The sequence below is a fragment of the Pseudorasbora parva genome, chromosome 19 (genome assembly GCF_024679245.1).
Source record: "Pseudorasbora parva isolate DD20220531a chromosome 19, ASM2467924v1, whole genome shotgun sequence".
NCBI classification, from domain to species: Eukaryota; Metazoa; Chordata; class Actinopteri; order Cypriniformes; family Gobionidae; genus Pseudorasbora; species Pseudorasbora parva.
The window spans coordinates 38591706-38607210 of NC_090190.1; the positions used below are offsets into that span (position 1 = coordinate 38591706).

Sequence of the window (15505 nt, forward strand, 5' to 3'; positions counted from 1 at the left end):
TATTTGGGAAACTGGCCTTCAGTAGCCTTAACTTCTCTTTTTCTAAAAAAAAAAAAAAAAAAAAAACACTTGGTGGTACTTCAAGATATTGACACTAGCCTATTTACAGTTTTTTTCTCAATACAGTTAATTTAGAGTTAGTTTCATTTCTACAAATGGTGCAAACTCTGCAAGATTAAAGATAAAAGATTCCCATTCCCCTGCCATTCTGTGATTGGCAATCGGCAGATCATGATCTTGGTGATCGTAATCAGCCCCAAAAATGCTGATCGGTGTACCTCTACATATATATATATACACACACTCACTTAAGGGATTATTAGGAACACCATACTAATACTGTGTTTGACACCCTTTCGCCTTCAGAACTGCCTTAATTCTACGTGGCATTGACTCAACAAGGTGCTAAAAGCATTCTTTAGAAATGTTGGCCCATATTGATAGGATAGCATCTTATAGTTGATGGAGATTTGTGGGATGCACATCCAGGGCACGAAGCTCCCGTTCCACCACATCCCAAAGATGCTCTATTGGGTTGAGATCTGGTGACTGTGGCGGCCATTTTAGTACAGTCAACTCATTGTCATGTTCAAGAAACCAATTTGAAATGATTCGAGCTTTGTGACATGGTGCATTATTCTGCTGGAAGTAGCCATCAGAGGATGGGTACATAGTGGTCATAAAAGGATGGACATGGTCAGAAACAATGCTCAGGTAGGCCGTGGCATTTAAACTCTACCATCTGAATATGTTAACAGGTGAGCTCGTGCAAAATAATATATATATATATATATATATATATATATATATATATATATATATATATATATATATATATATATATATATATATATATATATATATATATATATTATTTTGCATATATATATATATAAAGTTTTTTTTTTTTTTTTATGAAGCCAAAATGTTACTGGGTAACAGGAAATGAACCAAGAGCGAACTCCAAACCATCTGTGCTAATCACTGGATCTGTCCGCTGCATTTGACACTGCAAACCACCAGATCCTCCACCCTTTCTGACTTCAGCATCACTGTACTTCAGTGTATTCAAACTTAACTCAAAGACATATCTTTAAAGGTTTCATTGAAAGGGCGATTGTCAAATAGCAAATAAAAAAATTAAATAAAATTGTTTTGAGGCATAATTGTCATTGGACTTCTACCATTCTGTATTTTGCCTTTGATAGTGTTATTATTCTTTTGGTCATATTAGCAGCTGCCCATGACTTCCTTGCTTTCTGTGTACTTTTATGTCTGTGGCGAGACTGATAGGTTTGTGACTTCCCTATTCTCAATCACTCTCAAGCAAGACATCTGTCAGAGTGATGAAATGGATTTAGTATATGAAAATTCAGATTTCATACGTTCAACAACTTCATCCATCGACAAACGCTCCCGATACAAAGGTTAGACATATTATTACATTTAATCAATTTTCTATCTATCTATCTATCTATCTATCTATCTATCTATCTATCTATCTATCTATCTATCTATCTATCTATCTATCTATCTATCTATCTATCTATCTATCTATCTATCTATCTATCTATCTATCTATCTATCTATCTATCTTTTAATTATTCAATGTATTGCTTTGGCAATGCAAAATGTACTTATATCCAATGACCCATAAAAAATATTTTTACATTGTATACAAATACATTTTCAATAAATTAAATCAAATGTCAAAGCACTAAAAGCTTTTTTTTATTATTAAAAGCTTATTCTAAATGTCACTTTCTTACTTCAAGGAATTTAATTCTTTTTTTAACTTCACAGATACCTCACTCTGGTTTAAACCGGTTTACTTTTGAGGGTTTTTTTTTTTTAATATAATGTATAAATAGCTACAAAGTGTTGTACAAAGGGGTGGTAAAACAACACATCGTTTCGAAGGCTTAATTGTGTTTGCAGAGTGCACTGTAAAGTGTTCATGCTTCGTTTAAAAAAAAGGGCATTATTTTTCATATATTTTATCTTTATTCTACACTGCTCTGTCCCTCCTTGCAAAAAAGGTCTGATGGTTTCCAGGATCTATGAAGCCGGTCCCTAAAAAATATGCAATGGGCTCAGATCGGTTAGCTGGCCCAGTGTGTTCTGATCCACTAACCGTGCACGTGTTTCGTGATTAATTTATTGATTATTGTACATTGTAGCAAGGAAGTAAACAAACGACAGTGCTGTTTGGCTCTGCAAACCAGTTGTTAAATTCTCATTCATACTTAACGTTATCTGACAAAAACACATAGACGAAAACTAAATCATACTTACAGGTTGTGGCCCATTTTTAAAGTTGGAACTGCTCCAACTTTCAGGACAAACCATTGCGAATCCTGGATTAAACTTGCGATGATTGTGGAAGCTTTCCTCCATAAATGCATGCATGCTATGAAATAGAACCGTCGCATATATTTTTCACACAGACATGCAAACGTGTTGGAAGTGTTTCCAGGCAAAATAGAATAGGACATTTTGAAATAAATACATATTATTAAATGACATTTTGATGTTTGAAAGTATTTAGGTTTTGACAAATGCATATATAACTGTAATTTAAATAAACACATATAATAATTATCAATTTCAAATATTTTCTATTTTGCCGTCAATACCATAGATATGTATAGTCTATACTGCCGAGTGTCGATGTTGTCTTTGCTGCATCAGTACAGGCTATATATTTATGTTTAACATGAAGTATAGGCCTTCCTTGTACGACACCTAGCAGAACCGCGTCAGAAACGTTTCTGGTGTGCAAAGGCATGGGAAAACTCAACTGTCAATCACCTAACTCACCCGTCCCTAGGAAGGTTGAACAAAGTGGACCTGCAATCCGGATGAAAATAACACCGTTTCATTGGCATTGCTCCAACACTCCTATATAACACTAATTATACCACAACAACTCTTCTCCACAGCAATAAAACATGTATGTAAATATTGAACCCGCTGAGGAAAGTCTGGAGGAAAAGGCTGTAGTTCCCTACCGGCCATTTGCTGTAGTCCTTAGAAATTGATTTCTTTAAAAGCAAATATCTTCCTTTGCTTTAAACATTGAGCGTTGTAACATTGCAGATGTTGTTTATGCACAAACAGCAACATTACACACTAGCTAAAGTTAGAAAAGTGAAATCGTGTTTTACCACCCCTTTAAATGTTATGACAGAATCAAAATTACATCCTCTACTTTGTGTTCAGATTGCTCACAAACCCATCAAACACAGAAAATCTGAACATTGATAAACAGATTGAATGCTGCAACATACAGATTATATGCTGCATTTGCATCATTAGCCACATTTACATGCACACTTTTTTTCTATTCCAATTAAAATAATTTGGATTGAAAGATTTAGTGGACTGTTTACATGATACGTTATCTAAACCGATCTGGTGTTTACATGTGCTGACTTTCAATCGAAATCAATTTGTGACATGCAGTTTGTCTGCCGCATCAAGGAGGTCGCACACCGGATGCGAAGCGGAGCGCAGCGCAGTGCTAGCCTGGCTCTGCCCTCCTACGTACTTATTATTAATTTATTAAAAGTAACTCCATTTTGTAAGATCATTTTCATTTAAGTAATTCCAAACATCACGAGGCAGACGACATTAGTGATCAAATACAGTCGAGTTATTAACCCGCTCCACAGCACCACCCAGTGGATTTAGTTAAAACTGCGAGATTTAGAGGGATGTATAATGGATTCACTGCATTTAGGCCTGCGAAGCAATATCGAAAAATAAAAATAATATTTAAATTTTACTAACATTAATTACAGATCAAATATATTCGTGCTCACCCCTATTTATGGAAGCTGAAGTGTAGCGATATAAAATTTGCAATGCAATATGCAAAATGGCAATGCATTTCAAAATTTACATTTACATTTTCCATACCATGTGTGCAACATTTGGAGCAAAATAATAATTCAAATTGAATAATATCATTTACATTTGCTATTTCCTACACTAGTTTTAACATAAATGTATATTGTAGGCTAATACTTTATATAAGATGCAAAATTAAAATTTAAATGTATTACAGAAATAATTAGATGTGTTTAACATGTTCAAGCAATTCCAAAAATTATGCCACATCACCGCACAAGCCATTATTTTTAATGGAAAGGAGACATAGGTGTTATTCAAGCATTAATTAAAATTTGCATGGTGGCAAAACATTTTTTTTTTTACATTTTGTTATTTTAACTGAATTCAGAAATGCTTTTGAAATTAAAAACTTTGCTTTTAATAAACAAAATACATATTTGAAATAAAGACTGTTTGGAGTTGGGTGCTCCGTTCCCTGAATCCACAGCCTTTGTTGTTATTTTGAGTGTACACAAATAAAAGTAGACAGTTTATAATTATGTCTTGTACTTAGCCTATCTGTATGGCTAAAAAATGATGGTGTATTGGTGTGGGAGTTGTTTCCGCTGTCATAAAGAGAGGAAAAAATACAACCATACTGATATAGCAAACAATAATCATAGGCAGCTTGTCTATGATTTGAGAGTAAAATAATCTCTGTTGTAAACCACAGCTCACTTCAGCGTGACCACGCTCATGTTAAGGTGCCACCAACCTCTGGGCTGAAGGCCTCAAAAACCTGCTACCAACACCAATAAACAACACTAACCATTCTCTCTCTCTCTCTCTCTCTCTCTCTCTCTCTCTCTCTCTCTCTCTCTCTCTCTCTCTCTCTCTCTCTCTCTCTCTCTCTCTCTCTCTCTCTCTCTCTCTCTCTCTCTCTCTCTCTTTCTCTCTCTCTCTCTCTCTCTCTCTCTCTCTCTCTCTCTCTCTCACAAACACACACACACACTAATTAAATACATATTTATTTTATTTGTACACTGTAAAAAAAATTGGTTGTTTTTTGTTGGTTTAACTTAAAAAAGTAAGTAACCTGGTTGCCTTAAAATTTTTAGTTTATTGAAATTAAAAATTTGAGTTGATACAATGAAGGAAATTTGTTTAATAAATAGAAACTCAAAATATTTTTGTATCTGAACCACATAAAAAATTTGATAAATCATGAAAATAGCACTATTTGGCATGTTTCACTGCGTCATCAGAAATAAAACACACACAATTACCCAATATGCTTACAAAATCTTTTAATAATATTTTAATAAAGGTTGTCGAATCTCAAAAAATGTTCATTGTATTAACTCAAAATTTCAATTTCAATGAACTCAAAATTTTAAGGCAACCAGGTAACTTTTTTTCTAAATAATTTTTTACAGTGTACGAATTTGTCATTTTTCATATCAGACCCCCGTACCCAGCCAAACCCACGGCCGAAATCTCACTCTGAACTCAGTTCAAAACTTGAGAGCCCTGGATATTATCACCTCGGTGAGTAATGTAGCCAATCACAGACAAGTTTGTAGATATCTACAACCCAGTTGGCCAATCACAGGTGTTGAACTTTGAATCCACTCACCGCTCCAGGTGCTGAGTTCAGTAACACGCACAGTTAACTCTGTAAGTGCAGACATTGTGAAAATAAGAGCTTCAGTGTAGACCAGCTTCACTACGGAAATCTGTGAGATTGCGTTTATTGAATGAGTGATAACTTTTAGTGATTATAAAGGGAGCACTCTTTGCACGCTGTCTGGGCAATATAAGTATTATTTATTTTTTATTAATAGGTCTTATATTCAGAAACCACGTTTCCTGGCTGCATGTCATTATCCATGGATCACTGAATCTGTGGTAGTTGTTAGGACCACTATATCGAGCCCAACCTTTAGTTTAAAATGATAATTGTTTGCTTATACTCGCGTTTTCCTCTAATAGCTGCGGTCACTCAGCATCTCTTCAGCCCCAGTTGAGGGGGCGTGTTCCAGCGGGAAAGTGACGTCGATGCATTCCCTCTATTGAGCTTGCGCGTATATAATGTGCAAGTCCGGCGTGAGATCCTGCGACACGGTGCTGAGCTTCAGTCCGGTGTGCGAACCGCTTCCATCAGAAATGTCAACACTTTCCTCTCCTGCAGCTGGAATGCGTTCACGGATGCAATATCAACTCTAAACGACCACCAGGACTTATACGGTTTTATAAAAGCTATTTATTTGTTGTAAAGTGTAATAATCATCTCAGAAAAATAAATTCTTCTGTCAGGCCCAGTTGAAGTAAAAAGTGCCTTGGACAAACACTGTCAAGATAAAAGGGTCTAGCCAGGCTATGTCTATGCCAACATTATCTTCATAACTTATATATAACTTAAAGGTGCACTATGGAGCTTTCCGTCCACTGGAGGGCGCCTAGTCAAAACAAATCGTAGTCTGATGACGCAAAGTGTGAGCGCAGCATCTTAGGAGATGTGGTCTTCTCATCACAGCCGGTGGAAAATAGGACTCGGGGAGAAATCACGTTGATGGATGCGGTTATTAACGTTACTGTAGTGTAAAGCAGAGCAGGACCGAGTGTTCTGGAGCTGAGCACAGCTGCTGGAACGACTGTTAAACAAATACCCGCCTCACGAATACCGGGACTTTTATTATGACGGGACGGGACACATTCGCCGGGCGCCTGCACAGATCTGCTCTTCCGGTTATGATTTTAAGGTAATGTAGCTCTGTTTATCATATTAGATACATTTAAGTGTGTTCAAAACGATGTTATGACGTTACTCCGTGCGTTCACTTGTTCACACTGCTAAGAGTAAAGCGCTCCTGCCAAATAAAAGCCGAAACCGAGGGTAGCGCAGATATGACGCGATTGACAGGCGACTCCGTCAAACACTATGCTGAAACGTCCCGGTCCTGAGTTAAAATAGCAATTTTCTCACAATTTACAAATAGTTGGAAACTTCTGGGATATTGTAGGTACTCAACTGAACAAAATATATAACCCCGGCCAGTGGTTTTTGGATATTTTACTGCAAAAATACTACATAGTTCACCTTTAATAAAAAGTTTAACATTACCTCTCAGAAAAATTAACTTTCCTCTCTTGTCAGCATTATAGCCTGTGTGTGAGCGCGGCGCAGTCAGTGGGGAAGGCGGGTGCTGTGTATCACGTCACATAAGGACGCACACTCAAAAGTAATCGGGTCAGGTCGTTTACATGGGGATTTTTTTCGTTTGATCGGTTCATGAAAAGGTTTATCCCACCTCTATCAAACCGATTACAATTTCATTCGGTTTGAGCATTTTTATTCCGATTGAGGTGTTTATATGGAGCATTTTCATTCAGATTTGACTTTTAAACCGATTACAGTGCTCCATGTTAACGCACCTAGTGAATCATTTTCCTGTTTCACTGTAAAGCTGCTTTGAAACATCTGTATTGAATAAAGTGCTCTAGAAATAAAGGTGACTTTACTACTTTAAACAACATGAGTATGCAGGTAAAATAAATTATTTATTTTAATGTATACATTTTATTTTAACGATGTATACATCTTTAATGTGGTGTTTATTTGGGGAAATAGTAAAATGCTGAAATTCCAACACACATAAATCAGTATTTAATTTGAATTTATTTACATATGTTCTTGTATTTTGCACAACATAATGTACAACAACATTTTTCCTTATCTATACTGTATTTAGTTCTTGCTTTAAACAATTGCACATATATAATTATTCTCTAAATCACAGGTCAGAAGACCCCCAAGAAAGAAGTTGCGCTGCACAAATGGGCTAAAGTTCTTCTGATAGTTCTCAGTGTCTGTCTTGTCATTGCTCTCGGAGGCGTCTGTACCCTGGCGGTGCTTCTAGCACATGCTACACGTAACTATTTTACATCTAAACTCATCTTTCATGCCTAATTGTAAGTACTTCATATTCTGTTTATTTGCGTTGCATCTGTTGCTTTTTTAAATTCAGATTTCAATGTGTCTGATCAGGACAACAACGCCACAGGTGAGGGAAATAAAGCAACCAGAAAATGTCACTTCTGATAATAAGTCTAGGCTATCCAGCAGTATCTCCTCTTCACTTGGCTTCTTTATTTTGGATGCAGATTACAAAGAACAGTTTGATACGCTTCACAGCCAGCATGAGGAGACACTTAGAAAGCTGAACCGATTAAACCGTACGTCTTACGATTTGAGCCTTGTGCAAAGTTAAAAGACATTCACTACACACACTGAAAATAAGCTCAATTATTAAAATAAAGCAAAATGAGTCTGAAATAATGAACAATTGAATAATCTCTCTTCCACTAAAGCCAGCACAGGTTGTGCACTTTGTGCCGTCCACTGGATTCACTCTGGGGGAAAGTGTTACTACTTCTCTACAGTCAAGATGAACTGGACACAGAGTCGAGATCACTGTGTGAGTCTAGGAGGACATCTAGTGATCATAAACAGCCAGGCAGAGCAGGTGTGTTCTGCACTACAACACTTCATACACTCCTATAAATAAAGGTTCTTTAATGGCATATATGGTTACATGAATAACCTAGCCTTTGGGCCTAATGATTAGAGATGTAGAGATGTTATCTGACTTGTAACCCGAAGGTTGCTGGCTCGATTCTCAGCAGCAGGAAAATGCAGGTGAGGGAGTGAATGAACAGCACTCTCTTCCAAACTCAATTCCCATTACTGAGGTGCCTAACCCCCAATGGCAGTGAATGGCTGCCCACTGCTCCGGGTGTGTGTGTCCATGGTTTACAGTGTGTGTTCACTACTCACTTCTCCTAATGTCTGTGGACTAACTTGGACGGGTTAAATACAGAGGACAAATTCCGAGAGTGAGTTACTATACTGGGCCTTCAAGACACATCACATCATGTCAGTTTATATAGGGGTCTTGTTATGCTTTTGTCACTTTTTTCAACTTAAGCTATTTTAGCTATTTACACGGAATACACAAAAAAAGGTCAGACTGACGACAGAAGGTCGAGATACAATCACAGCTTTCATTGGACCGCCCAAGGGGATATTTGACTGACATGTAACGTGACCAGTCCCAGTTGGTTTTGTTCCGCGTCTTGTTTAGGGACGTGAAAATGTAAAGTCAATGTCCCTGCAATAACAGCCAATGTCCCTGTGCATAAGAAAATTACAAGAATTACGGTCCTGTGAAATCCGTTCTGCCGATCCTCTTCTTCCTTAACATTGTCAGGGTCTGAATCAGGTTCGAATTGGTTTGAAATTGACAGCATCATTAATATTTACAGTAAGCTATAGCAGAACACGCAGTTGTGGAGGGGCGGGACATTTCCCGAATGTGAGCCAGCTAAACAATCACAGCAAATTTTGCATTTTGGAAGGATGAAGCTTTTTAGCTTCATTCAAACATTAATTATTTGGTGTGTTCCTGACAGACTGTGGAGAAAGGTGCAGTAATAATGTAAAATATGTGAAAAAACATCATGTTTTTTAACAATCAAGCATATTCTAGTACACCCCAAAATCAAAACTTCATAAAAAGGCTAATTAGGACCTTTTTAAATGGGATAGAACTAAAAAAAATTAGCGACTCCGGTTGCCATTAAGTGCACTGCAGCCAGCCTCTTGTGCGACAGATTAATTAAAATTACATTTTTGTGAGGTTGGATTTTCCCAGCATTTTTCTATCATCCTTCACATAAAAACCAGCCAAGGCTTTTATAGACAACCTAGGAATGGAAGGTCTCATTTTTATAAACAAAAGAACATAACTCTTCACACTTTGGCAATACAAAAAATGTTTATTTAGATTATTAAAATGTTAAATGTAAAATTATGTAAAATGCCTATATCTGCATTTATGTTAACCTAGAGACTTTCAAACATCAAAACGTCATTTATTAATATGCTTTCATGTCAAAATGTCATATAAACATAATATTTTTCTATTCTATTTTGCCTGGAAACGCTTCCAACGCGCTTGCGTGTCGCGTGAAAAAGAGGCATCGGTTCTCTAGCATGCACGTGTTCTCGGCTCGAGCCGCTTCTGAGACGCGCGTCATGCAGGCAGTGTGCAAGCTCTAACATGTTAACCGAAATAAAAACGGACACGCCACGAAAACACCCGCTCTGTGGGGACTGACATTGCTGGGATGCACAGGTAAGTTACCTCCGCGCTAACTTTTCCAGCAGGATGCTCCGCCACCAACATTAAGCGCGGATGCACTTTGTTTAAGTGGTATATCATGTGACTCGTGGCCATGTTGAACTTCTTATACACAGCATCGCAATGTTTGCAGTGAACTATTTAGTTTTTTAAATCAAAATGGTCCCACGCCACGCCATGACCTCTTCATGAGTATTCTTTTGAAATCAAAACAGAAGATCACTGATAACCGAGTATGGTGTCAAATATTGCACCCTGGTGGTAAAATGTTTAATTACTTCAAGACTCACACTACAACCTGCATTACAAAATAAATAAAAAATGCATTTGATTAATCGATAACAAATTAATGTGATCAACAAAATTCTTCACGATTAAATATCGATCGTCAATTAATCATGCCCATCCCTATTTCTGACCATGTCCATCCCTTTATGACCACCATGTACCCATCCTCTGATGGCTACTTCCAGCAGGATAATGCACCATGTCACAAAGCTCAAATCATTTCAAATTGGTTTCTTGAACATGACAATGAGTTCACTGTACTAAAATGGCCCCCACAGTCACCAGATCTCAACCCAATAGAGCATCTTTAGGATGTGGTGGAACGGGAGCTTCGTGCCCTGGATGTGCATCCCACAAATCTCCATCAACTGTAAGATGCTATCCTATCAATATGGGCCAACATTTCTAAAGAATGCTTTCAGCACCTTGTTGAGTCAATGCCACATAGAATTAAGGCAGTTCTGAAGGCGAAAGGGCGTCAAACACAGTATTAGTATGGTGTTCCTAATAATCCTTTAGGTGAGTGTATTTATACTACTTGTGATGCATCCTTATGACATCTGATTTTATATTCTACAATCAAAGATTGTTTATACTGATTTTTTTATATATTGCACTACAAATGTATGTTTTCTTTGCGACGATGATAAAAAATATGCTAAAAATTGCTGTAAAAATTAGGTCACCATGAAACCATTTTTTACTTCATAATGCGGAATTTAAATTGCAGAAAAGAATTATTGGAAATTCAGTTGTTTATGGTTGTGGTTTAGTTTAGTTTTTTCTAAGAAGAAGTGTGACTTCAGCTATTTATACAGTTCGCTTCTCTGAACCATTAACCGTATGCGTCTTACATCTGATCTCAGTATTAAACTTCCCTTTTTTCTTCATCAGGATTTTCTCACCTCTAAAGTCAAAGTGACGCACTGGATTGGTCTCAATGATCTGGAGACTGAGGGTCACTGGGTTTGGGTGAACAACCAGCCACTTAATGATTCAGTAGAGTAAGAGCATCATTCATGTTTAAAATACACAACCTTTGCATGGAAAACAGCTAATACTTGAAGAATTTTGGGTTACGACTGCAACCCTGGTTCCCTGAGAACAGGCAACGAGACACTGCGTCCCGAGACACGCTCCATTACCTTCACCAGTTCTGCATACGCTGGGCAGGTCCAACCATTTCTGCATCCTCACCCGCTTCAGCCCCCCCTGCTCTTCCTGGCTTGACGCCAATAGAGCACTGGCCGCTGGATCCAGTAATGCAAGAGACAATAGCTGTGTTTCACTTCAGAAGGCTGCATCCTCCGGAGGTTGCTTTCGAAGGCTGCATGCATCATAAGGCTCTCTCGTTTAAAACGTGAATAGGACACTCCAAATGTGACCTTCGAATGCGCCCTTCTATTACAGGAATTCGGAGTGTGAAGTTTAAGTATCTTGGGGTCTTGTTCACAAGTGAGGGAAGGATGGAACGGGAGATTGACAGATGGATCAGTGCAGCATCTGCAGTAATGCGGGCGATGGACCGATCTGTCGTGGTGAAGAAGGAGCTGAGCCATAAGGCGAAGCTCTCGATTTACCGGTCAATATACGTTCCTACTCTCACCTATGGTCATGAGCTGTGGGTCATGACCGAAAGGACAAGATCCCGGATACAGGCGGCTGAAATGAGCCTTCTCCGCAGGGTGGCTGGGCGCTCCCTTAGAGATAGGGTGAGAACCTTGGTCACTCGGGAGGAGCTCAGAGTACAGCCGTTGCTCCTTCACATCGAGAGGAGCCAGCTGAGGTGGCTCGACCATCTATTTCGGATGCCTCCTGTACGCCTTCCCAGGGAGGTGTTCCGGGCACGTCCCACTGGGAGGAGACCCCGGGGAAGACCCAGGACACGCTGGAGGGATTATGTCTCCAGGCAGGCCTGGGAACGCCTCGAGGTACCCCCGGAGGAGCTGGAGGAAGTGGCCAGAGAGAAGGAGGTCTGGGCGTCTCTGCTTAGACTGTTGCCCCCGCGACCCGGCCCCGGATAAGCGGAAGATGATGGATGGATGGATGGATGGATGGAATTCGCAGTGTGCATGAGGTGTATCCTTTACTGCTGCAGATTCTGCCAACAATTCTTTTTGTCGCCATTAACAACGTCATATAGGGCCGGGACTCGATTAAAAAAAATTAATCTAATTAATTAGAGGCTTTGTAATTACTTAATCAAAATTAATCGCATATAAATATTTGACCTGAGAACAGTGAGAAGTAATTTTTCACATGGGTTTTTAGTATACCATTGAATAATGACTGAATACATAAGCTTAATCAACTAAATATTGTTTATTTATTTCAGTCCAGCAGACCAGTGCAATGTTTGCCATTAAGTGTAGCAATAGCGTATTTGTGATATTTGAGGCTCGATGTGCTGCGGTGATACGCAAATTCCTTGTTGTATAGCTTGCACATAACCATGCTCTCGTCGACGCTTCCATCCTTTCGTTTTTTTAAAACAAAATTTTCCATCCATGGCAAAGCGGTCTCATCAGCTTCTTCGTTCATGTTCACTATGGTTTGTTGTTGTCGTGACTCGTGAACGCTAGTTGGTGTTTCAGTATAATCGGTCTGTCGAAACTCATTCATTGAAAAACGTTCCGCGGTGCAAAAATAAGTGTGGTTAAAATTATGTTATTTATTTTTTTGCGTAATTAATCTTAATTGACGCGTTAAAGTCCTGTATTTAATTAATCTTAATTAACGCGTTAAAGTCCCGGCCCTATTTTTTATATTATATGAAAAAAACGGCACCACTGCCAGATATACATGCAGGCGTTGATGTGGTGTTTAAATGTATAATTTCAAGCTTGTTTTTTTTTAAAGCTGTATTACCTCAAACAGATAGTTGTGATAAACGGGATTAAAAGTGTTTAGTGCATTTTAAATGTTTAGAACAGTACATTGCTGTCAAGATAAGAAACATTCATAGTCATTTTTAAGTTCATTCATATAACTGGCATGAGAGCACAACAAGGCTGAACGTGTTGGCATAGCAACGTGATACTTCCTGCCTGTGTATCCTACAAAAGACGTCTCGTTTAATTCACAGGATGTGTCCTCCGGAGTATGCAGCCTTTGAAATTTAACGAAATGAGACACAGCTATCAGGTCAAGCAGGATCAGAGACACAGGGCATCTGATTGTCCTCCTTCCCCAAAGAAGAAAGGCAAATGAGAGTGGTGCGTCTTCTTTGGAAAACCCTCAAAGTGCACGCAAACACACCCCTCAAGGACAGAGGGTGCGTGCTCTTTACCCAGACATGCAATGCATAGGTCATGTGTCTTCTTGTGTCAGATGCTTCGGACACGGTTTGTCACACTTCCAAAAGCACTTGACACTTGCCATGATTCACTTATGTGTTCTTTAGCAGTCCCTAAATACAAAGAGGATGACATGTTCTCTAGGCGCCCCCTTTTCAGGTCAACTAGTAGTGACGTCATGGCTGTAATTGGCCAATATGACTGTCAAGATTTTATAGTGGTTCAGTCACGCTGAGGCATTCCCCAATGTGTCTCAGGACGCAGTGCAAGTTACTTCAGTAGATGTATATATTTCTTTTTCATTCTACAGATTCTGGATAAAGCGAGAGAATGGAGTCAGAGAGCCTGATAACTGGACTAAAGACCATCCTGCCGGTGAAGACTGTGCTAGTCTGGGACATGCAGCGGGAGAGACAGATTTCTGGACAGATGCTTTCTGTTTTCAAAAGAAAAATTTTGTGTGTGAAGCTGCTGCAGCAGTTTAATTCATTAAGTTTTCATAATTTTGAATGAAAAAAAAAAAAACAGTTTGTAATGCACTGATATACCAATAATACTGAAAGTTTATGTCAAGTCACCAAACATTAAAAATATTTCTGTTTCTCATTTGAAAAAAGAAAATTGTATTTGTCTATTTTAAGTTAGGACTTTTTAGAGAGTTAGGACACTTATTTAGAGATGTGGTATGAATAATAAAACATTTAAAAAACACTGTTAAACTGCATGATCCTCTAAAAAAGCTAGTACATTCTCATATAACCCGACACCAGTTGAGAATCACCCACAGTTCAAGAATAAGATTTTTATTTTTTTTATGTTGCCTTCAGTGACAATTTGTTAAAGTATCTGTGCATTGCAGATTTTGTAATAATTTTTAAGTATTATTATATATATTTTAAAATATATGTTAAATGCATTTTAAAAATCTTTTTGCAGGCTAAAATAACATGCAAATGTTAGTCCCCGTGCAGAAGGCCATCTTCACAAATCATAAAGTTGTAAAAACTGAAAAAATCGAGGAGACAGAAGCAAATGTGTCAGCGTTGCACATAACCCCCAGAATCCCCAGTTTAATTAATGTATATATATACATTGTTTTCCCATAAAGCTTAATCAATAAAGTGTTTTTCCCCCTTATTAAACAAGTGTCATTATTTATTTTTCTCTGTTGTCAAAACAATGCACATTTAACTTTTTCGTTTCTTTTCTTTTTTCTTCACATAAACTACCAGTAGTACATTTGAGCTTTTTCACATTGCTCCTTTAAATCTACTCAGATAAGTCAAAAGGTATTTTATGCATCACACATGACTGGAAATAGCCTGGATGCCAGCTGAACTTAGCCCCGCCCACAATTTTTTTAGGTCGGGCAATTCGGTCTGGCCTTGCTCCATAGAGAAGTGATTATCCCCGAACAGAAACTGTTCGGACCAATGAAATCATCAGGGCGGGCTTTAGCCGATGACGGACAGATGATAAACAGTAACGTAATCATCACGTCATCAAAGGGGCTTGGATTATATTTGTTTGAATCCTAAACGGAGAGCTTGTTTGTATCTGCATTCACCTTCACAATTTCTCTCAGAAATGATGATCATGTTGGGTAAGTACTCTGTGTATCATTAAAAAGATCGTGTATTCCAGCCTGATTTCAGCGCGCGTGCAAACAGGGTTGCCAAGTTTTTACAACAAAATGCGGCAACTACTAGGGGGGTTCTCCAGTGAAAAAATGGCGTTTGGGGGGGTAAAATGTGTGTTATTTTCGCAAGGTTGCCTGCTATCACATAATAGTCGCTTCAACCCGCAGACATAGAAAAGAACCCACGGAAAAAACGCGGACTTGGCATCACAGTGCAGTTGAGCTCTGTTGACATTTGACAATGC

The 15505-nt window shown here is 38.3% G+C and overlaps 1 protein-coding gene across 1 annotated transcript; it reads left to right on the plus strand.

Annotated features, from left to right (window-relative positions):
- Window positions 1–1334: 1334 nt before the first annotated feature.
- On the plus strand, window positions 1335–14216 carry LOC137047691 (CD209 antigen-like protein E). Its single transcript, XM_067425517.1, has 7 exons — window positions 1335–1427; window positions 7635–7766; window positions 7863–7898; window positions 7999–8070; window positions 8206–8360; window positions 11220–11329; window positions 13932–14216. Exons 1-7 carry the CDS (start codon window positions 1352–1354, stop codon window positions 14104–14106), a joined length of 756 nt encoding a protein of 251 aa, XP_067281618.1. The 5' UTR covers window positions 1335–1351; the 3' UTR covers window positions 14107–14216.
- The last annotated feature ends 1289 nt before the right edge of the window (window positions 14217–15505 follow it).

Excerpts from the sequence above, each read along its gene's own strand:
- LOC137047691 (XM_067425517.1), top strand. The coding sequence starts at position 1,352 with ATGGATTTAGTATATGAAAATTCAGATTTCATACGTTCAACAACTTCA. Across the intron at positions 1,428-7,634 it reads CAAACGCTCCCGATACAAAG|GTCAGAAGACCCCCAAGAAA; the intron begins GTTAGACATATT and ends TCTAAATCACAG. Across the intron at positions 11,330-13,931 it reads CCACTTAATGATTCAGTAGA|ATTCTGGATAAAGCGAGAGA; the intron begins GTAAGAGCATCA and ends TTCATTCTACAG.